At 33.2% G+C, this 23175-nt stretch overlaps 5 protein-coding genes across 5 annotated transcripts; 1 reads left to right on the plus strand and 4 right to left on the minus strand.

Moving 5' to 3' along the window:
- Window positions 1–2: 2 nt before the first annotated feature.
- LOC106436073 (uncharacterized tRNA/rRNA methyltransferase YsgA) lies at window positions 3–1272 on the minus strand. Its single transcript, XM_048777855.1, has 3 exons — window positions 942–1272; window positions 521–872; window positions 3–431 (listed from the first exon to the last, which is right to left on the minus strand). The coding sequence occupies exons 1-3, from the start codon at window positions 1232–1234 to the stop codon at window positions 60–62; spliced, it is 1017 nt and encodes a 338-aa protein (XP_048633812.1). The 5' UTR covers window positions 1235–1272; the 3' UTR covers window positions 3–59.
- A 773-nt stretch (window positions 1273–2045) lies between these two features.
- On the minus strand, window positions 2046–3055 carry LOC106436165 (dof zinc finger protein DOF4.7). Its single transcript, XM_013877156.3, has one exon. It carries the CDS (start codon window positions 2927–2929, stop codon window positions 2201–2203), a length of 729 nt encoding a protein of 242 aa, XP_013732610.2. The 5' UTR covers window positions 2930–3055; the 3' UTR covers window positions 2046–2200.
- Window positions 3056–6489: 3434 nt separating this feature from the next.
- LOC106436256 (cinnamyl alcohol dehydrogenase 7) lies at window positions 6490–8288 on the minus strand. The gene is made up of 4 exons (XM_013877432.3): window positions 8033–8288; window positions 7819–7932; window positions 6983–7650; window positions 6490–6843 (listed from the first exon to the last, which is right to left on the minus strand). The coding sequence occupies exons 1-4, from the start codon at window positions 8116–8118 to the stop codon at window positions 6638–6640; spliced, it is 1074 nt and encodes a 357-aa protein (XP_013732886.1). The 5' UTR covers window positions 8119–8288; the 3' UTR covers window positions 6490–6637.
- Window positions 8289–9640: 1352 nt separating this feature from the next.
- Window positions 9641–13108, minus strand: LOC106373382 (probable cinnamyl alcohol dehydrogenase 6). Its single transcript, XM_013813561.3, has 6 exons — window positions 12946–13108; window positions 12728–12841; window positions 10937–11226; window positions 10391–10614; window positions 10164–10317; window positions 9641–10072 (listed from the first exon to the last, which is right to left on the minus strand). The coding sequence occupies exons 1-6, from the start codon at window positions 13041–13043 to the stop codon at window positions 9864–9866; spliced, it is 1089 nt and encodes a 362-aa protein (XP_013669015.2). The 5' UTR covers window positions 13044–13108; the 3' UTR covers window positions 9641–9863.
- A 5457-nt stretch (window positions 13109–18565) lies between these two features.
- Window positions 18566–23171, plus strand: LOC106436609 (agamous-like MADS-box protein AGL21). The gene is made up of 8 exons (XM_013877657.3): window positions 18566–20026; window positions 21587–21665; window positions 21961–22022; window positions 22170–22269; window positions 22381–22422; window positions 22516–22599; window positions 22693–22839; window positions 22921–23171. Exons 1-7 carry the CDS (start codon window positions 19845–19847, stop codon window positions 22828–22830), a joined length of 687 nt encoding a protein of 228 aa, XP_013733111.1. The 5' UTR covers window positions 18566–19844; the 3' UTR covers window positions 22831–22839; window positions 22921–23171.
- The last annotated feature ends 4 nt before the right edge of the window (window positions 23172–23175 follow it).

The following is a 23175-nucleotide window of genomic DNA, read 5'->3' on the forward strand; positions in this document are numbered from 1 at the left end:
AATTATGAAATTGTTATTTATTATAGCATCATGAGATTTTATGTGTTCAAGTTTATATTTTATTGAAGCATAAACAAGAAAATACCACCAGCAACAGATACATTAAGAGACTCAAACTCCCCTTCCATGGGAATGCTCACAAGCTCACACACTTGTCGTGATTGTTCAGACAAACCGTGCCCTTCACTCCCTAAGATCAAGCATAAAGGCTTCTCTGCTAAAGACTGAGCAAACTCTAAGGAAAGTCTGGAAACTGGTTTCTGAGTAGCTGGATGGCCAGCCAATAGCTTCATCTGAAACTCACGTTGTAGAAGCTTAAGGTGGTTCCAGTTTCCAGAAACTATAGGGAGTTGAAAGGAAGCACCACGGCTTGCTCGCAGAGCTTTGTCGTTGAACGGATCACAACAACCCGGAAGCAGAAATGCTCCATCCTACTCAAAACATTAACAAGACATAAACTATGATTCTCATTAGAGATTCATATAAATAACAATCTGGTATTTGAATTAATTATTTATACCCAATTAAAAGCCATAGCTGATCTAATCAATGTTCCAAGGTTCCCTGGATCCTGTATGCTGTCAAGAACAAGAACTCGGTGAGCAGAAGGGAACCACTTCTTACAATCCGTTATAATGTCTTTATCATCTTCAAGATCGATGAAGCTGCTAGGGATTCTCATCAAGGCAATGGCTTCAACAGACTCAGTAGACTGCACTCCAGAGAGTTTCTTCATCACTAAAGAGCTAACTCGAACGATGCGTATACTTAAACCCTCTAACCCTTGTGGAACCTGAGCTTCCTCGTGGAGAAGTAGACACTCAATCTCAGTGGCGACTCCTTGCTTGTTCGTTTGGAACATACACACTTCCCTGTAAGAAATGTCTTAAAGTTATCTCCTTTAAATCAAATGAAGCATAAAAGGAGATTACTTTACTCACCTGATTGGGATAGCTCCGACGACGAGAACAGAGCCGTGGGCGTGGCGGTAAGAGGCGCTTTGGCGGAGCTTCAAGCAGTGTTTGACAAAAGGGTTTGATGTGCTGGTGATGGAGCTCACGTGAGAGGGTAACGAAACCCTCGTCGCCGGAGATTTCTCTGTGAGATCATCGGAATGGTTTATCTGAATATGGGTTCGGGGTGACGAAGCTCGGAGCTTCGAAAGTGAGGTTTTGATTTCGAGTGGAAGACGTGGAGAGAGAGCTGGTGTAGCGAAAGCACATCCGCAGTGCATTGTTGTTGTCTTCTCCGGTGAAGTCGCGGAGAAGATGACGTTCGACAGGGGATATCTGTAATAAGCCCATTACATTAAAGGTCCAGGCCCAATAATGGCCTTCATTCTCGGCCTTGTTAAACTGATGCCGGTTTAACCGGGTGTACTTAATAAAGCTTCCTAAAGATATACTCCATCCTAAATACTTAACATTTTAGAGAATTTTTTATGTTCAATTAGATAACGTTTTCAATTTATTATTCATTTGTTATGTGACCAATGATATAATATAATATATTTTACTACTGGTCAGATTATATATGGTTAGATTAATGGTTAATGATGTATTTTTTTTAAAGAAAATGTAAAACTAAATGTTTTTTTTAATATATGTGTCTACCTCTAAAGCTTCATCCATTAAAAAAAGGAGAACGTATTAGATAGTTTTAATTTTAGAGATGGAGTTTGAAGATAGTGACGTTTATGTGTTAATGTTTAATATTAATTTTTTTTTGGTTGAAATTAATGTTTAACATTTTTGTTGATAATAGAAGATGGAATGATGATATTGCTAAGATAATGAAATTGCTGAAGGTAAAGGTTTCCCATGATCAAATGCTCAATGATGATGGATGTATGATCCATGAGAATGTCTTACATATATACATAAGAGAGTTCATGAGTTTCTCGCTTGTCTCTGCCTAAAGCTGAACTTGTCCTCTTCTACTTCACGTTCCTCTTGCTTCTTCATCTTATTATATGTAAATATCATATAAATTTTTATAAATAATATATTTATATGCTGTCATGTTTAAGCGGTTACATGCAGAGATGAATACTATCAGTTTTCAACCAAATTATTATGTTAAAATTTACTACAAGAGGGGAAACTTAATACTGATGAATTTGTTTCATCTAGCTTCTGCAAGCTAGCTACAACATTTAGAGACTAATAATGGTAATGACATTGAGAATTAATAGAATGAACTAGGGCATAGAATTATTAGGATTATAGTACCAACTTCCTAAATTACCCTCACGTTCACCATTGTTTTCATTACTGCCACTTGTTGCTCCCCTAATGGCTGATCTATCGAAGGCCCACTCCGTTGTCGCCGTCGAAGGAGGAAGTAGCTCAACGTTATGAAACATAACCGGTGGAGAATCTTGTTGAAACATGGAAGTGAAGAGTCTCTGTTGCTGAAGCTTCTGGTGTAAGTCTTGGTTTAAAGAACTCAAAGACTCGATAGAAGAAGATGCAAGATTGTAGTTAGGATCCAACGAAAACATGTAGCCAGAGAATCCACCTGGAAACGCCGTTGCAGGAGGGTCTATCATCGCTCTGTTCATACGAAACCCATCAACGAGCTCGTGAGACGACAATGACGCTACAATCGGAGGAGGAGAAGAGATGACTTGGAGGCTTGAAGGCTTGTTCTTGTTTCTGGTTGAGCCACCGATGGGTACGTTACGGAGGGATCCGCCACGTGTCCAGTAACGGCGACAGTTTTTGCAGTAGTGGCGTGGCTGAGATAAGCTGTAGTTGTTGTAGTAACAGAATTTGGTGTTGACGGAATCACACCTCGGACATTTAAGTACCGGCTGCGCCGCCGGTGACGGTCCCATGCGACTGATCTGATGTGGTGGCTTCGCCTTAGCCTTGATCCTCCGGGGGTTGAAGCTGGTGGTGTGGCTCTGATGGGATGAAGTCATCATGAATTCTTAAGGAGAGATGGTTCAATATGTGGGCAAGAGTGAGAGACTGGCTCTTGTGATTTTCATGAGTCTTCATATGTCTATATATATACATGAACACACATAGATGTATATACAAGTGTTGTGACATGCATGCCTCTTACATCGTATGTATATTTAAAATTTTTTTTTTTTTTTAAGTTTCCATTACAACCATGTAGAAACCAAGTGTATAGTCTATACAAAAATGGTTACAACTTACAAGTGTATAACCAAATTCACGTAAATAAGTAAATTACATAAGTGATGGTCTCTTCTGAATGGTATACTATTCAAATACGAATAACATTCGTTATTATTAATTAAAAATTCATAGTTTTAAATCGTAGACATAAGCGGTGATAGCGGTTGATGCGGTTTAACAGCAAGGACCTCTCAATTCATATGTGTCACCGTTCACTTGTTTGTACCACACGATCACATTTGTCCTTTTTCTTTCAACAAAGCATGTATATAATGATAGTTGTGAAGTTACTTCTATCCACCTCATTGGTTAACTTATCTATCACGATTAGATTTGTTATGTGGATCTATTTGTCAAAGAGATATTGAGGCTGATCTTCCATTGATAAATTCACCATATAACATCATTCTAGGAATTTACACATAACCTGAATATATATGGTTACATATACACATTGTTCAATGTGGGATAACTCACTCCGTCGAGGAAAGTTTACCTTGAAGGAGGTTGAATCATTTGTATGTATCACTTATGCTTGTGAAAATAGTAGTATACTATGAAAGACAAGATAAGGTCGATCTAGGGAAGAGAGAGAGAGAGAGAAGTGAGGTAAAAGGTACGAGGTAAAGAAAGAGAAGCCATATCAAGGAGTGGAGTGCTTCGCATTGGGAACAAACTCGAACTTCACTGTCTCCTCTCTTGTTGGAAGCAAACGATACACAAGTCGTACACTTCATTTATTATCCTCTTTGACTTTTCACTTATTTTGTTATTAGTTGTCTTGTATGTGTAATAATTAATTTATTTTCAGGTTGACAACTCATTACAAGAAGAAAAAAAAAACAAGCATTGGGGAACTTCAATTCTTAAGAATTCTTATTAAGGATGAAGGCTTCAATGTTTTGGCAACATCAATCACGAATCGGTATTCGGTACCTAACGTCGGCCTTCTCAAGCCGTTCCATGGTGGTGTTGACATAACTGCAGAGATGAGCTCGATATCCCTCGTGTTATTGTGTTTCCCCGCCATACCTATCATCTCTTGAGTCTCCTTAATCTCTTCTATCATGCTTGCCATTACCATATATTCACAGTTAAATATATTTTCAATGTCATTCCCCACTTTATCGACTAGACACAAGTCTCAAAGAAACTAGTACAAGAAAGTATATGGATAGCCGGTGGTAGTCTAGTGGTAATTTTTTTTGGGTTTGGTGTGTATCCACGTCAGTTTTGGATTTGATTTTTTCTGAAAATTAAATTATCATCATTTGACTAGTCTGAGTTTGGGCTTTGGCATAAATGGTTTACACGATAGATCCTAACAAATGATCGGTTCACCCTCTAACATTAGTCAGAAAGTATTTCAAACTTGGATCAAACAATGTGGTAACCAGTCTACTCTGTAACACTAAGTGTATTACTTCCGAGGATCAACCGATAAGGTTTATAAAAAATATATATATATATTATTACAACCATATCAATCGCCAAGTTTTGGCTAATAGCGACACTAGTCATGGGCATACTATCCGAAACCCGAAAACCGAACCGGAACCGATCCGAAAAAACCGAGACCGAAACCAGACAGAAAATTACAAAAACCGAACGGTTCCTATATTTCCAAATCCAAAAAATCGAACCGAGACCGAACCGAGAACCGAACGGGTATCCGGATATTTTGAATATATTAAAAAAATTATTATTTTTAATTTTAATATATATAAAAAATATCTAAAAAAATCTGAACTACCCGAATAACCCGGATATGTTTTCAGTATTTTCCGGGTTTAGATCGGGTTTTCTGAGATTTTTCGGTTTTTTGGGCTTTAAACTCGAACCAAACCCGAATTATTTGTAATACGGTTCCATTTCGGATTTTATAAAAAAAATAGAAACCCGATCTGAACCCGTCATTATCCGAACCGATCCGAAAAATGTCGGATTCCTAAACGGTTCCTAAACATCCCAACCCGAACAATCCGAAAACTGAATAAACCGAACCAACCTGAACCGAAAACCCGAATGTCCAGCACTAAGCGACACAAACATGTCGTTTCTTCAACTAATAAAACGTATGATTTCTTTTTATGTTACCTGTCGTATAAAATCTAAAGAATACTCCCTCCGTTTTTTATTATAAGTCGTTTTAGAGAAACTTTTTTGTTCCAAATTATATGTCGTTTTCGGTTTTCTATGTAAAATTTATTAATAATTAATGTTGTATGACCAATAGTAATATATCTTCTATTTTTCTATTGGTTGAATTGTGGTTAGGTAAATAATTAATGATGTTTTTGTTTAAAAAATATAAGAAATTAATGGTTTTCTTAATCTACATGCATAGCTGTAAAACGACTTATATTAAAAAATGGAGGGAGTATGTAAGTAGCTAAAAGTATTAAACATGTATGTTTTTTTTTGGTAAAAAATTAAACATGCATGTTTTGAACGAAAAAGAAAGAAAATACTATACAATTTAAATTCTCAGTGACAGCTTTCAGACGAGAAGTTAGTGATAATCTATTCACGATAGTACTTGTAAAAAAAGTCTTGTTTAGTTTTAGTTTCCTTGAAACTAAGTTATTATATTTATTATACGGATAAAGACCTTTCTACTGAAGGTGTTCAAAATTGTGCTTATTCCCGATAACCATTAATATGTGGTTCTTCGAGACTTCGAGTCTATCTAATTTTCATACTCAGAGCGTAATTAAAAATCCATACTACGTTAATTATTCTTTTCCCACTCTCACGTGGTTCTCGTCTTCTAACACCGACAAGTCTGTACGCCAGAGCAACTGGGAGCGTTGAGGACGGCCTATTTCCCATTTTATTTGTATAAATTAAATCGAATAAATTTTAAAAACAAAACTCATTAATCACTTCAAAGCTATATGATTGATTGTATCCGTAGTTCTGTACTGTGTGCTGGTTCTCGCGGTTTAAGGGCTGGATCTAGACACAGTGGATGAAACGTTGGGCCCTGATTTTTTTTGAATTTTTTTATATAGGATTAAATTCTCAAATTACGATAAAAAATTAATAAATATATTTTAAAATAATGTTTAAAGCCCCTGAAATTTCAGATACGGCCTTGTGTGGTCTATCGTTGAGCAATGTCTTCCAATCGTATTTGCTTTGCTCCCAAATAGTTTCGTCCACACAGCATACTCCTAACTAAAACGTGTTTACAATGTTAAGATACATGCACTATGTTACCACAAAAACAAGATACATGCACACTAGAATAGTACCCCAAATTAATAATTTTCCAGCCAAAACTTACAATTAGAATTTAACTCCCCCAAAAAATCTTTTTAATATAGCTAGCACATAATAATATTCAAGTTGATTCAGTTGAAAAACACAGTAGTAGTGATACAGACTAAGCCTTCTTCAACAAACAACTCGGAACTTATTACTACAAAATAAACAAGAAAAAGACGTTTTCAGGAAATTAATTAAGTTTTTAAGCTTTGTAACTAAGGAGTAGGCTTCATTGTGTTGGCAACATCAATCACAAAACGGTATCTAACATCCCCCTTTTCTAGCCGTTCCATAGCCATGTTGACATCATCCGCAGAGATAAGCTCAATATCTGCCGTTATGTTGTGTTTACCGGCAAAATCAACCATCTCTTGAGACTCTTTTATCCCTCCTGTCATACTTCCCACCACCATCTTCTTCCCTATATATATACACATAAATCAATTATAGACTGGCTATATAATTCAGTAGTTCGTCATGAAAACATATATGTGCATGTGTGCCTGTCTGAAAAAGTAATCATGTGAGATCATGATTAAATATAACATATAGGCTCTTACCTAAGATGAGCGGTAAAGCTGGAAGGTCAAGTGGTTTATCGGGTGCACCAACCATAATTAATTTTCCCTTATATTTTAGCAAACCAAGAAGCGGAAGAAGCGGATGAGTGGCAGATACTGTATCAATAATACCATCCATAGTCCCCATTGCATCCTTCATCTCTTCCGGGTCACGGCTCACTAAGAACAGATCCGCACCAAGCCGATTAATCGCCTCGTCTCTCTTACTCTCTGACGAACTAATAACCGTAACCTTAGTACCCATAGCCTTGGCAAATTTCACTGCTACATGACCTAAACCGCCTTGTCCCACCACACCAATGTGGATACCGGGCTTGTCGAGTCCGTGATACTTCAACGGTGAATAAACCGTGACCCCAGCGCAGAGTAGCGGTGCGGCAGCGTCTAACGGGAGATTTTCGGGTATACGGATGATGTAATCCTCTTCACAAACCAGGTGGTCAGAGTAACCACCATAAGTCATGGTGTCATCGTAGTACTTTCCTCCGGACGTCATGATCATTTTTGGACAGTGGTTCTCTTGGTCATCGGTGCAGGTGTCACATGACCGGCACGAGCTGAGCGTATAACCAACTCCGACTTTGTCTCCGGCTTTGAATTTAGTCACTTTAGCTCCGACTTCAGTTACCACGCCAACAATCTCATGCCTGAAACATTGTCATCATTACATGTCTCATCCGGTGCAATATACACAAATACTCATGATCTCATACAAAAAAAGAGCATTAGGTTTGTTAGATTTACTAGTTTATACTTAAATAAAATCTGATATTAATCGATGATTACTTTTGAATATGAAAGTGGTGTCTTCTTACCCGGGGACGAGAGGGTAAGTAGTAAATCCCCACTCGTTTTTGGCCATACATACATCAGTGTGGCAAATTCCACAGAACAACACTTTTAACCTCACATCCTTCTCTCCCGTCTCCCTATATACATTAGTTCCACCAAAACTTAATTTTTATTAAGAAATTAATTAGGATCATACTAGTTTGTATAGAAATTAATTTATTAAGAAGAAACTGGAACCTTCTTGAGAAACGGAAAGGGGAGAGAACTCCGGATTCGTCTTTCGCGGCCAATCCGAACGCTTCCGTCTCAGGAACCTTTCCCATGATGGATAAACAACAAGAGAATAGAACTCAGTTTTTAGGTGACAATAATTATTGAGAAGTGTCCAGATAATGAGGACAGACACAGGTTTAATATAGGAGAGCCTTGTTGAACCAATGTGAGTGAGGACCAATAATAATTATTTTAAAGTTTATTATTGTTATCATGCATGTGGAACAAAACATGCTTACCGGGAGTTATATTTCTAACCTCATAGTGAAAAAATACATAATAAAAAGTTCTTTTATATGCTTTTTACATTCGAGTAGATTCGAAAACATAGTTGAAATTTTCCAACTGAACATGAATTAATAAAACTCAATTGCTAGTCATAAACTTATAATTTTGGCGGTAAAAAAGTCATGGATTTATAAATTTTTGGATTTTGTCGTAACGCAAAGATAAAAATGTATTTTAAACAAATAAATCCTAACTCATTTAACTAAATTACTAATGTCACAAGGTGCTTCATGGAAAATTTAAGGTCAGTATATTTCCCGCTATAAACTGTGAACAATTAGCCCAAAAAAAAACTTTGAACTGTTATATTCATAGCAAAATTTAATACACACGTGGAAAATGTTAAACCACATACACTATAATTCATTTTCTTGCAGGACCAGTTCACTCTGACAAGTCAAGTGGTGGACCATTCCGAGTAAGAGTGGGCAGGAGTAAATATTATCAAATTTTTAATATTTTTGATTTATTTTTATGTTATAGATATCTATTTTTATGTTTCTAAAAATACTGGTATCCAGAAAACCAAATATACAAAATTTATAAATATTTGCACTTATTTATGAATATTTGTAAATATCTTATTCGTTTAATACACATAATTAAGAAAAAAAATTAATAGAACTTAAAAAAAAAGGTTTTCACATGATATAAAATAAATAATAAATAAAGAAGTAGTAGTGAAACAATATGTTTCTTAAATTTTAAATTTAGTTTATTAAGACAAAACTCAAGAAAAAGTCATGTTATAAAGATTTGTTTTTTTGAACTAAAGATTTTCTTTTCTTTTTTCTCTTGATTTCATACTTTTATAAATAATAGTATGAATAGAATTTATTAATCCAATTTAACAAGAAGTACAAATTTGATTAACAAGAAGTCAAATAAAAGTGGAAAAACAGGATAGAAGATAGACACTAAACCCATTACTTCAATAACTATATGGTATTGTCTCAACAGGAAGTCAAAATAGAAAAGTAAAAAAAAAAAAAAAAACAGGGTAGATAGATAATAGATATGAAACCCACTCGTTAAATAATTATGTGACATGAAACCCACTAGTTCAATAACTATGTGATGTTGTGTTAGAGATACGATCATGATCCCAATATATTCCACAGTCCCTTTGTTTTTAGGAAACTAATGTTCTGTACAAGATACTCTGCTTTACATACACGAGAATTAGGTATAAGCAATAATTTCCTAAAACTATGGGATTGTGGAATATATGGGAATCATGATCGTATCTTTGACATGTTGTTCATATACAGCTGGAAGTTCACATCAAAAGTTAAAAATCAAATAGTATATTTAAAATATATCAAATTTATTTTAAACATCCTAGCTTTTGAAAATCAAGCCGTTCATTTTCGTCCTAGTGACAATCACTTGAACTACATTCATTTGATCAAATTCAGATTATTTGGAAAACAAATGCTCCCATTTTTGAGACTATTTTATTAAAAGTCCAGACTAATAACATGTGAGTAAACATAGAACATCGAGTTTAAGATCGAGTAACAGCCAACGTGTTCGCAATGTCAATGACAAAACGATATCTAACATCTCCCTTTGCAAGTCTATCCATGGCGGTGTTCACATACTCCATGGATATGGTCTCAATCTCTGCTTTTATTCCATGCTCAGCTGCAAAATTAATCATCTCTTGCGTCTCTTTGATTCCTCCAATAGCACTTCCCGCAATCGATTTTCGTCCTGTTAAATCACGGCGTTATTTTATTTAATGTTCTAGAGGCTGAATAAACATACGAATATAGTTCTCTACTAATTAGGGTCATATGCATACCCAGGATTAAGGAAAATGCATGTAGGTCAAATGGCTTCTCCGTTGCACCGAGTAGAACAAGTTTACCGTTGGGTTTGAGTAGTCCAACTAATGGTAAAATCGGATGTGATGCAGAAACAGTATCGATTATACCATCCATAGTTCCCATTGCAGCCTGACATAATACAAATTCACTAATTAAAGCTCGATATAAGTATTACATTAAACTGATATAGTTTATGTTTCACCTGCATTTGGTCTTCATTAGTACTAACTAAAAACCCATCAGCTCCAAAATTTTCAAGAGCATCCTTAGATTTCCCAGCGGTCGAACTAACCACTGTGACTTTACTCCCAAATGCTTTAGCAAACCTCACCCCAATGTGACCGAGACCGCCTAGCCCCACGATTCCGATATGTTTCCCCTGTCCGGCCAGTCCGAAGTACTTCATAGGACTATACATCGAGATGCCTATATATAACAGATCAACAACATTTACGTATCACCTTACAAAGATTGCACAAATTTAGAAACATTTTTAAAATAAAATGTGTATATTTTGAATAAAAAAATGAAAATATCATATGTATTTCGGTATCTGAAATAAGTATATCGAATTCATAGGCCTCACTGTTCGCTATGGGCTTTAACGGTTCATCTCAACTCGAACTTGGTCTACAAGTGCATATTATTTTTCGCTAAAGAAGTCTCCAAGATGTATATAATGCGGACAAATAATATATGAATTAGTGATCAACAAAATGAAACGTAATTATTTTGAACTGATATAAACCTGCACAAAGCAAAGGTGCGGCCGAAGCTAGAGGCAACGTGTGCGGAATTTTGACAGCGTAACATTCGTCGACAACGATGTGATCGGAGTATCCACCGTAGTTAACAGTTCCATCGTAGTGAACTCCGTTATAGGTTGCGACTGATTTAGTGCAGTAGTTTTCTTGATCTTCACGGCAGCTCTCGCACGCGCGGCATGAATCTACTATGCATCCCACACCGATTTTATCTCCAATACTGAATTTACTCACTTTCCTCCCTATCTCAGCCACTTCTCCGACGATCTCGTGGCTACAATATATAATCACACGTTTTGTGTATATCTTACAGTGATATTAAACATTGCATGTTATTGAAAGGACAATGTTTTTTTGTTAGGAGAATTAAAATAATACTCAAAAGATAACAAACAGTATGATCTTTGTAAAAAAAACTGTAGTCATTCTTTTAAAAGTTTAGTCAGATCAGTTTTACCATGATCTGACGAATTTCTGGCTGAGTCATTTGTTTAATTCTATCATCTTTTTTTTTGTAACTTAGGCTAATTCTATCATCTTATTTGAATTATATATATACAAACTTTCAAACTAAAGTGTTGAAAAGTAGACAATAAGGAAAAAAAAGAGATAGAATTTCATTTTGATCATTTAAGTTGAAGTTCTGTATCGACAATCATATTCATTTATAATAGTCACTAATTACTATATGCTTATCGTTTATCAGAACAAAAGAAAAAAAGTGTATAAAGAGCATGTGCAACGGTAAATGGTTCTTAGGGGTTTTTTTTTTTGATTTTTTTTTAAAAAAAAAATTAAAAATGAACCAATTGCGGATCGCCACGTATCAGTAGAACCCGTGAAAAGTGGCAAAACCTTCCCAAACTTACCTTTTACAGAAGAGATAGAAGAAACGTGATTTTAAATTATGGTGAGATCCGCATGATTTTAAACTATTTTTTTTTTAAAGAGGCAGCTTTAAAAGGCTCCGTTGTATATGCTCTAAGCTTCTTCTTTTTTGATAAAAAAAGAGTATAAGCAAATAAGTCAACTTTAACAAAAGAAGAAAGGCTAGTACTAATAGTCAACTTTAAGTAATGGTGGTAATAATGGAGGTGAGTGCTCCTTTAGTCATTTTGGCAAAACTTAGGTGAGAGTGATAATTGATTTATCTAACTAATAATTTTTAATTTAGCCAAACGAAAAGAGCTAGGTAAGTGCTCCACTATAAACAGTGGGCAAACAGAAAATCGCCACATTTGGTTCCACTCAATGATTATTTTGCTCTAATAAGTAATTTTACCAACCAAATCAACTATTTTAGTATTTTCTGAAACACATGGCAAAATATCATATCACCAATACCCAATGTATACAATCGTACGCTTTTGATTAGTAAAATGTAATCCAGGTTAAACTAAGCAATTCATAAAGAGAAACCAACAAAAGTAAATTTTATCTATATATTTTCAACATTATGAACCAAACAAGAGGCTCTTGGTATAATCATAAACTATTGAAACTACTACAAACCAAACTTTGGCTTTCTTGACAAGTGTTTTGAATCAGATTATTAATTGCTTAATGTTCAAAACTCAAATTTGTGATCTATTGGAAATCAATCTTAAAATGAAAAAGAAAAGAAAAAGCACTACTGGACTATATAGACGCTTGATTTTAACGCAGTGATAATTTGTTTCTTACGTACATATGTAAAGAATCTATAAAGAAATATGTTTTTTTTTAAACTATAAAGAAATATGTTTTGAGAAGAAGAAAGACAAGGAGTTGCGTACCCAGGAACTAAAGGGTAAATAGAGGAATGCCATTCGTTCTTGAGACAATGGAGATCGCTATGACATACTCCACAGTATAACACCTTCACTCTCACTTCTTCTTCTCCTGTTTCTCTGCGCATATATCATCAGTAACATCTTCATCATCATGGTTACAGTACTGATTTATCAGTTATCAAATATCATGTAACATCTTCATCAGTACTCATTCAGCTTACCTTCTAGAAAAGACAAAGGGAGAAAGATGGCCTGAGGAGTCTCTCGCGGCCCAACCAAACGCCTCTACGCTCTGATATTTCTCTCCTAATCTCTCCATCTCTCACTCTTGTTTCTCTCTAATTTCGACCAATTACTGGACCAAATAACCAACCTATCTTTATTATATATAGGAATGAATAGGATCTAAACGTTGTCGTTTGATTTGAGAACTATTGTGTTGACTTTTGGTATGACACAAACCATAGCATGTACTAAATTTTAATAAAATTCGACATGAGTCATTCATTTTTTTTACTTTTCATATATGTACTCCTAACCACATATTTAATAATATAAAATACTATATTTAAATATACTATCATGATGGTTAGTGTTTTCATATAAAGTGTTACTTGACAGATACACATAGTTGTTCGATTTTGAAAGTTATCACTACCGATCGCAATATCAAGACCTATTAAACTGGTCATGAAAATAGGATTGGGTTTAGCTTCGTTGACTGAAACCAAATCCAGTCGATGTGTGTAGTTCTGGTTTGACACAAAGTCGACAAGCCATGACACAATCCCCAATACGTTGCTTACACGTCTCATTTCCAAGATTTCTGTATACTATTGTATGAAAATATGTTTGTATCATAAGATTCAAGTGAATATGATACTCACTGTCACTGGGAAGTGGGCTCGCAAGTGTGTATTATTGGACTTTTCTGTTGTGTGCTCCAACTAGTAGTATGTCATAAAATCAAACTTCGTTAAAACTGAGATATATTGTCAGCATTTACGTGTAAATACTTTTTAATGTTTCCATCCGAAGTAAACAGTACGAAGTTATCTAGGTTACATTATTGATTGAAGACTTTGGTAGACAGAAAACACTATGGAATGGATAAATAAGTTTAGGCTTATCCGCTTATGGGCTTTAGGGGTTTTGGGCCATAAGACTAATAAGGGAAGTTCTTACGTTGATTACATATTGATATAGTATAATCAATAATATTTTTTTTTACAAATTTGGTGCGATCTCAAATACTATCTACCCAAAGGTTAATTATTAAGAGACTCATAAAAATCTGAATTTTTTTGCCACTTAAAATGTTTATAAATGGCGAAAAATGATCGAATCCATGGCAAAAATCCCAGCTGAAATACATTTACCACTAAGTTAGGACCACTTGGTTAATAATATTATATTAATATAATATTTATAACGTATGTTGATTATATTATATATTAATGTAATCAATATATACATAATTTATATTGATAAATGTAATATACTATATCAATGTAATATTATCGATTATTTGGATCGACTGAACTGGGACATCTATATCAAACTAGAACTAAACACATCTTACAAGGTCTGGGCATAAAATCCATAATCTGAAATCTGAACTGAATCCGAACCAAAAAACCTGATACGTACTCGGCCCAGTCTGAAATGTAAAAAATACATGAATGGATCTCGTAAGGTGGTACAAAAAATATCCGAACCCGAAGTGTTATTAACCGAACCCGAACGGGTAACCAAAAAAACTGAAAAAAACAAAAAAATCCAAAAAGATATCCAAAAAAACCGGTCCGAATGTCCAAACTAATATACAATGTAATTATATGAAACATGAATATATACTTCAAATATTCAATTTCATATTTATTTTGATATGGTATCTAACAATAAGTATTTAAAATTTAAATAACTACTTTAAATACTTAATTATATATAAATAAGTATATATTTCTTATATTTTGCTTTTAGATTTTAGATTTTATTTCGGGTATATCCGAACCGATCCGATATAACCCGAATCCGAATGATATATGGTTACTTTATGGGTTCTATGATGTGATACAAAACCGATCCGAACCCGATGTGTTATATCTGAACCCGGCCTGTACTTGCAAATTTACTAGAATGGGACCTAGGAAATGTTATAAAAAAGAACCAAAATCTGAAAAACCCGACCCAAACGCCAACGGGTACCCAAACGCCCAGGCCTACATCTTACATTAATTACATTATATATATAAATAATTTATAAATTTAATTATATATATTAATATTAATTTATTATGACATGATATATGTTATATGTTATGTATATAATACATGCTACATATGTTAAAAGAGAAATTAATATAATGTTAAGATATTTACTTTTAAAAATTAATATCTGGATTTCTATGTAGTTTTTGACAATTGATTATTTAATATCTTAATTTAAATACAAGATGTTTCGATATTCAAAATTTGAAGTGGATATATATATATATATATATTAGATTTCTGATATTTTATAGCTTTTATGTATCACCGTGAGTGATTCTTTTATGACATCTCTTCATAAACAAGAAATATATATATATGCATATATTATGACATCTTCCAGAATTTTATTTTAAGTATCATCCACACTTCACCTAACGTTAGTGTTAACTCTTTTTCCAGCATATAAATATTGTATAGGTAGGATTGCTCTGAAGGAAATCCAGATCGATCAAATATTTAAGTTTGTATATTTCTGTTAGAGGGGCATATGTTGTAAAAACTAAAAAGTATATCTTATGACCGATTGAATTAATTATTTGTAAATGACAAATGCACTGAGTAAAAATTAATTGTCAATTCCTTTTTGAGCTAAACTCAATTATGGAACACACTATATCGCTTTAAATCATGCTCTCACATTTCGTGGAGTGCTTTAAGAACTATGTAAGGAATCATTATTTAAACTATAAAATTTTAATATGCTAGTGAGTTATGATGACATTTTCAACTAGTGTTACCGTTGATCTTGACTCACAATATTTAATTATGGTGTATTCTTAAGTTTCGATTTTTTTTTTGAAGGGTATGACTGGTTTTCCCGCTACCATCCGCAAACGCAGCTTTTGCGGTTGGTAGCGGTTGTTGGCGTTTTGCAACAATCGCTCAAACCGCTCCAAACCGTTCCAAATCGCTCAGAACTTCATAAATTCAAAAGCTGGTTCCAGCTGGCGTTTGCGGTTGCGGGAGGATAAAAAAAATTTCTTTTTTTTTCCAAAACAATATAAATACAAACATAAAAATATTCAATAAAAAATTAAATTAGAATTATAAAAATGCTAAAATATATCTATTATATTTTATTTAATATTATAAAACTTTAAAATAAAAATATTTTCTATAATTTTTAAAAAATTTAAAGTATAACATTCTAAATATAACTTTTATATTTATTATAATATTATTATTTTTGATATTTTTATAATTGTATAAAATGTAAATATTATTAATTTATTATTTAACCGCTGCTGCATTTGGTAGTTAACCAGTCATAAGTATCCCGCAAACGCACCAATTTCTAACCGCAGAACTAGTCGTACAAATCTCTTAAAACCGCTAGAAACCGCAACCATCCGCATCCGCAAACTTTCGCAACCGCAACCGCAACCGCTGCGGTTCAACTTTCAATACCAATTGATTTGGCTGTCAAAAAATAAAACAATACCAATAGATTTGCGTTGGTTATAAAATGTATCCGACTTAAAATTAAACGGGCATCGCATCTGTTGTAACAAAGTACAAATTACAATCAGAGAATGTAAAAATGAAATAATGGCCAACACCTTTGGAACATTTGGTACAATTACCACCAGTCTTCAAGTTCCAATGCCATTTCTTTCAGCTCGACCTTTGCAATTGCTAACTATAATAATTATCTTCGGAAATCTATAAAAGAGGATAAAATTAAAAACTTTATAGACCGCGAAAGATCATGTGGGATTTCATTTTTAAACATCAAAAGGGACAACACCTCTTATCTTCTTTTCTTGGTCTGATCAATAATCTAAATAAGGTTTATTATCATTCACACTATCACTCTGAGTTAGTATCCTCTCGCGTGAATTAGATAGCATTAACCAGAAAATATATTGTTTATAACTAACAGGTATTTAACATTTCTCTAAACATGCCGTTTTGGAAAAGGTTATCATGAAAATATGGAAATTTACGGTAACCATACAAAGGTATATAGTGGATTACAAATCTCCAAGCTTTATTAACACGCCAAAACCATCACTTTTTTGGGTCTAAAAACCATCACTTTTTGATTGATATATAAGTTATCATGTATAACATACACGCATGACTAGAATGACCTGACCTCTTTCAAAAAAAGAAAAAAACATAATCGCAGATTTAAAAATTCCATCTAACTGAGCATTAATTATGCTAAAAACAATAAAATTTGATTTGATACACGCTCAAGTGCTGTGACAAATAGCTAAGCTGTGTAAACTGTAGAGTTACAATTAGAATCACCTGAGAAAACTATATATTAAATAAACATAATAGGTATTTCATTATAGAATATACATATACATGTGCATGATTAATGAACATCTGATATTTGAAGAACAGGTTGTCAGTATGGGTGTGGTGATAAACACTAAAAACTTTCGTAAGCAAACTATTTTAATCAATGTTTAGGTCATCTGTGAAACCTATTTTTTGGTGTTTTGCAATTAGCTTATTGATTGCAAGGTCGGCCCTAGACCATGCTAGGTGAAACATTTGCAATAGTCTTCTAAATTTTTTGAAATAAATTATATACAAATAGATCCCTAAGAAGAATTTATGCTCTTAATTTTGTAAAAAAAAAAATTTATATAGAAACAACCACATGCCCCAAAATTTCAGAGCCGTCCTGATTATAGCTTATATACATGTTTTCTATTTTCTGTTTAGTTATGTGCAAACATTTTATCTTTAATAATGGTTCTTATACAGTAAAGAAACAAAAACCCAAACTACAAATATCTAGAAAACCAAAGCTTGAATTTGTCGAAAGTTTCTTTCTGAACTTCAAATATCTTAAACAAAGAATGAATTTGTCGAAAGTTTCTTTCTGAACTTCAAATATCTAGAAAACCAAAGCTTGAAACTTAATCAAATTAAAGATAATAATGATTAATATTGGTAAAACCGAAATGATTCCCTGATGATTGACACCTGGCATGAAGTGAAACTAAATCTTTTTATCTTAAGATGACGATAATTGGGGATTTGGTCACTTGGAAGCATTTTAAGATTCGTTCTTAATAGAAAAAGAGCAAAATTCGCAGTTGAGTTTGAGATTCGAGATGTGATTGGTTCGAAGCAGTCGAGCCCACGTGGTCCTTATTGATCTTTATTACCATGTTGCTATTTGGGTCCCACTTAAATCTTCTAATTTCATGGGTATGAACTTGATGAATTTGATTAGGGCTTGGATTTGGTCTAGCTCGGTCTTAAAGAAGATTTTCTAAAATCAAACCAAGTTCATTGTGGTTTAGACTCGATTCGACAAAACCTCGTATACTATTTCGTTTTTAACCAATATGCTGTCGATTCTCGGTTGATGTTTATATATTAAAGTTTTTTTTTTGGGTGTAATATATTACACAAAGCGAACTATTCTTTCGCCTTTTACTAAAGTATATCAAGTTTTTTTTCCAAAGGTAAACCAAAGGAGTATTAAATAAGATGCATCCAATCGATTAGTTGGACATGACTTACGAGTAACGATGCTAAATGTATGCCTACATCATACCGAATCAAATAAACAATTTGAAAACGGTCGTCGGAGTTTCTTACAATTCTTATATTCTTTGTATATTTTTTGAGTTCATAAACTCTTCTGTGAAATTTTTAATTATGTACCCACTTTATAGTTCTACAGTTACAACTACGACGGTATATTAAAAGTAAATATAACCAAACACTAAAATGTTGGGTTAGAGATCGATGAAAGTCACTTTTCATAACTAGTAAAGTAGTACTACTATTTTAGACGGGAAAATGCTTTATGTGATAGTAGAAATTAAGCATTAAGGCGTCGGAATTAACAAATGTTAGTTATGTGATATTTACTAAATATCTTACCATATTTGGAAACTAACGACAGAACAATTAATAAAGTGAATTGCCGCAACTCCAAGTTCCTGTCTGACACGTGTATTTAATAAATTCTCTTATACTATTTTCATTGATAAAATAATTTATTCAATTAGTATTTTTACAGAAAGGCATATGGGCTATTTGTACTATGTATTTTGTTCGATCTACCTTCTTACTTTTTTGGGTAAATATCTTTCGTACATATCCATTAAAAATATTACTTTTTCCTATGATCATAATAAGGTCTTTAATATCTTAAAAGATTGTTTTATCACTAATAAAAATAACTAAATAAGAAAAGCAAAATATTAAGTAAGTGTTTTTTGTCAGAGGGACGCAGTCCTGTGATGCGCCCATTCAGTATTTCCACATGACATCTGAAAAAGACTAAAAATAAACTATAAACATGTACGGACATGTTAAAAAAGGAAATATTATTGATAATGGAAATTTACCTAAATCACACTATACGTCTAATATTATTTCACTCCTTTTTATCCAAACAATTCCATTAAGTTTCCACTATCCCCCATAATTAAACTATGAAAAGAATCAGTGATTAAAGTTATATATATACACACATATGAACTATATCTATATATACTCTTAACCTAGGAACTTTACAAGAACTTCATTCTATTTCGTTAGTTGCTTTTCTTTTTCCTTTCTCTACCTTTATTAAAATTATACACAAATACTATTTTGTACTAGAAACTTGGTACTTACCATATATTTAATCTACCAAAAATGTCTCGAATTAAGAGGTGTGTGTGCATATATATATCCTTAGTTTATTCCTCGAATAGATTGTTGACTCTTGGCTCAACCTTACTCTCTTTCTATTTCTACCTTTCTCTTTCCCCTTATTCGCCCTCTCCGTCTACGTTTCTCTTTTGGTCTTGGTAAGATCTACAAAAAACAAAACCCTAGAAAAGAGAAGAACCAGAGGAGAATCAATTAGAGAATAAAATTGATGGGAAGAGGAAAGATTGTGATCCAAAGGATCGATGATTCTACGAGTAGACAAGTCACTTTCTCCAAACGAAGAAAGGGTCTTATCAAGAAAGCCAAAGAGCTAGCTATTCTCTGCGACGCGGAGGTCGGTCTCATCATCTTCTCTAGTACCGGAAAGCTCTATGACTTTTCCAGCTCCAGGTTCCTCTTTTACAGTTATTCAATCTCAAATCTGTACATCTTCTTGATTGTGTGGATATATATATGGAAGCGTGTATGTGTGCGTATATATACGGACTTATATAATTTTATGCTACGGGTTGGGTATATTTGAGATTTAGTTGTGTGATTTACTCATTTGTGGTGGACCTTTTTTGCATCTTGCGGTCGGTAGAACATGTTACATTTTACTATATGTACAATAAGATATGTGTATGAATCGCCGACAAAATTTAATTTATTTTTAACAAATAAAATTGAAAATGAGGAGCTTTGAAGAAGAATGATAGCTTTGAATATGAAAACTTAAGTTTAGTTCGAAAAAAACTTGGCTTAATATGCTAGTGACTGTGTGTATACATGCGTGGACAATGACTTGTAGCTAAGGCTCATTGTTTGCCTATTCCAAATATAGAAATGTTTTGAAAATGAGAAAACAAGCAAATGCTCAAGCATCAGTATATTATGGAAAAAGCGTTTAACAACTGAGATCACAAGATTGAATGATTGGTGTGGAGAGGAGCTTAATTACTCAAAATCAATAAACTAGGAGACGCCTTATTCTTATCCGTTAACAGAATTATCTATTTGTAAACATAAACATCTTCTAGATATTTTAGTACTATTTATTATGAAAGATCAATTATGTTGCATATTAACACTATATGCAGGACCATGATATCATCTGAATTATTCATCAGAAACTCTTATCAAGAGAATAAACGTAGAGAAAAATAAAATTAATTTGAGCGTCTATATTCATGGATATACTTACAATTGTAATAGTATATATTAACAACTATTTTTTTAGTCTAGTTATTTGAGTTTTTGGATTTTTTGAAAATTTGATAAAATCAGATTTTTATGATTGCAGATTTATTTGTTCAGCCAAGTAAAAGAGTTCTATAAATGTGAAATAAAATTTTGATAATTTCCTTGATTATCTAGCGAAGATCACCTATATACGAGATTTTTATCGTTTTTTTTCTCAAGTATCAAAGATTTCATGAACCATTAAATATATGAAACTTAGCATAGTTGAGTTCACCGTTCGTGAAACCAACTGACTACATGATATGCCCTGACACATTATTGTTTCTTGGATCTAGTTTAAAAAGTACTCTGCCACAGTGATTCCATTATATTTATGACCGGGCCTTGGTTTCTTCAGAATTATATATTTTCAAAGGTATTGCTATACACATCTAAGCAGTTTTTTTTTTGGAAAAAAAAAACACATACTATTTAGTTTACATATGTAATTTATATAAAGGTTGTGCGTGCGCGTATGTTTATGTTGTCTGTATAGCCTATTACAAAACCTGAGAACTCTTTTGTCTGTATAGAACATACTAAGGATAACTATATATAGCAATACAAAAATTAAGGCTATGAGTTTTATGTATGAAAGGTTTTTCAATGGAGGAGTTGGAAGATTTCTCCGTCAACTTCTCATGGAAAATTTCTGATATATTTTTTACTGTGATAATTTGATATGATATACACCACGATCAAGTTACTAACATCCAATCTTTTGAACAGCATGAATTCAGTTATTGATAGATACAACAAGAGCAAGATTGAACAACAACAACTATTAAACCCCGCATCGGAAGTAAAGGTACATATATAAACAAACATGAGAATACGTGATTAAATTGATAAAGGTTTTTAGAATCGTGTGTATTGAAACGAGAATTTAGTCAATTTACAAAGTTCGAAGATTAATCAGTTATGTCTGCTTCTTTTGCTACGATCAAGGCGTCACTTTGTAAGAGAATTTTCATTTTAAATGAAATTTAACGTCAAGAGTTGGATAAGCTTATATAGTTTGTATCTAAAGACAATTCGTTTTCATTTTAAATGAAATTTAACGTCATATATATGTTTTTGATGAGTTATTGTGTTACTTGTAGTTTTGGCAGAGAGAAGCTGCAGTTCTAAGGCAAGAATTGCATGCTTTGCAAGAAACCCATCGGTATTCCTTTGAACTATACCACTAAAGTATAACATATATCATATTATAATAACTAGTCTCTAATCACAATATCCACGGAAAATACATGAACAAAGAAAAGAAGAACTCTTACGTATACATTGTGATTACATGTTTGCTATGAAGCAGACAAATTATGGGGGAACAACTAAATGGTTTGAGCGTCAACGAGCTAAACAATCTTGAGAATCAACTTGAGATAAGTTTGCGTGGAGTTCGTATGAAAAAGGTATATGCTATATTAATACCTTGGTTTTCTACTTTTTAGTCTATTGCTCAAAGATCGATAATATAGCACAAAGGATTTCAGTAGAATTTATTGCTTTCCCGGATTTTACAGGAACAAATGTTGACTCATGAAATCCAAGAACTAAGCCAAAAGGTCACCATATTTCTTTACATATCAGTATATAAGTTCTCCAAAAAATAACATATGTTAATTCTTATTTTGTAATATTTTGGTTTGTGGGTGCAGAGGTACCTCATACATCAGGAAAATGTTGAATTGTCAAGAAAAGTACAAAGGATTCATCAAGAAAATGTGGAGCTCTACAAGAAGGTTATAAAGATATAAACAAAGTCCATTTACTTGGAAATAACTATATTATAGCTTCAAAGTGATAGCTTCAACCTTCATTAATGGGTCTTGCAGGCTTATACAACAAACACAAACGGGTTTACACACCGTGAACTAGTTGTCGCGGATGATGAATCACACACTCAGATTCGGCTGCAGCTAAGCCAACCGGAGCATTCCGATTATGAGACCCCACCAAGAGGAAGCGAATAACAGCATGTGGTAGAATTTATAACTTGATGAACAACATTAACACTTTAGGCATATTTATATACTAATTAATGATGTAAAAAAAATTCACAGATTGAAGTTCGAAGATACCATGATGTTGAAGAACAAACCAAAGTTTTGGTTTGAATAATTGGAAACAAAGAAGAAACCTCAAGAAACCAAGCATGTTTCTTCTCATCAATCATATATATATTTTTCTCATTCTCTTGTGCATTTGAATTATATAATTGAAGCATATATAATACAGAAGAAATACAAGTAAACCGGTGTTTGTTATACTCATCCTGAGTATATATTAATATGTTGTCTTTTTTTTATAACCATATA

Source organism: Brassica napus, chromosome A1, assembly GCF_020379485.1.
Source record: "Brassica napus cultivar Da-Ae chromosome A1, Da-Ae, whole genome shotgun sequence".
Classification (NCBI taxonomy): Eukaryota; Viridiplantae; Streptophyta; class Magnoliopsida; order Brassicales; family Brassicaceae; genus Brassica; species Brassica napus.

Bases quoted from the DNA above. Each gene is read 5' to 3' on its own strand.
- LOC106436165 (XM_013877156.3), bottom strand. From the start codon at position 2,929: ATGATGACTTCATCCCATCAGAGCCACACCACCAGCTTCAACCCCCGG.
- LOC106436256 (XM_013877432.3), bottom strand. From the start codon at position 8,118: ATGGGAAAGGTTCCTGAGACGGAAGCGTTCGGATTGGCCGCGAAAGAC. The intron at 7,933-8,032 runs GTTCCAGTTTCT...TAATGTATATAG, and splicing joins CCTTTCCGTTTCTCAAGAAG to GGAGACGGGAGAGAAGGATG. The intron at 6,844-6,982 runs GTAAGAGCCTAT...GTATATATATAG, and splicing joins AGCTTTACCGCTCATCTTAG to GGAAGAAGATGGTGGTGGGA.
- LOC106436609 (XM_013877657.3), top strand. From the start codon at position 19,845: ATGGGAAGAGGAAAGATTGTGATCCAAAGGATCGATGATTCTACGAGT. The intron at 20,027-21,586 runs GTTCCTCTTTTA...TCTTTTGAACAG, and splicing joins TATGACTTTTCCAGCTCCAG to CATGAATTCAGTTATTGATA. The intron at 22,600-22,692 runs GTTATAAAGATA...TGGGTCTTGCAG, and splicing joins ATGTGGAGCTCTACAAGAAG to GCTTATACAACAAACACAAA.
- LOC106436073 (XM_048777855.1), bottom strand. From the start codon at position 1,234: ATGCACTGCGGATGTGCTTTCGCTACACCAGCTCTCTCTCCACGTCTT. The intron at 873-941 runs GTGAGTAAAGTA...CATTTCTTACAG, and splicing joins GTCGGAGCTATCCCAATCAG to GGAAGTGTGTATGTTCCAAA. The intron at 432-520 runs GTATAAATAATT...TGTTTTGAGTAG, and splicing joins CAGCTATGGCTTTTAATTGG to GATGGAGCATTTCTGCTTCC.
- LOC106373382 (XM_013813561.3), bottom strand. From the start codon at position 13,043: ATGGAGAGATTAGGAGAGAAATATCAGAGCGTAGAGGCGTTTGGTTGG. The intron at 12,842-12,945 runs GTAAGCTGAATG...ATATATGCGCAG, and splicing joins CCCTTTGTCTTTTCTAGAAG to AGAAACAGGAGAAGAAGAAG. The intron at 10,318-10,390 runs GTGAAACATAAA...GTATTATGTCAG, and splicing joins CTAATGAAGACCAAATGCAG to GCTGCAATGGGAACTATGGA.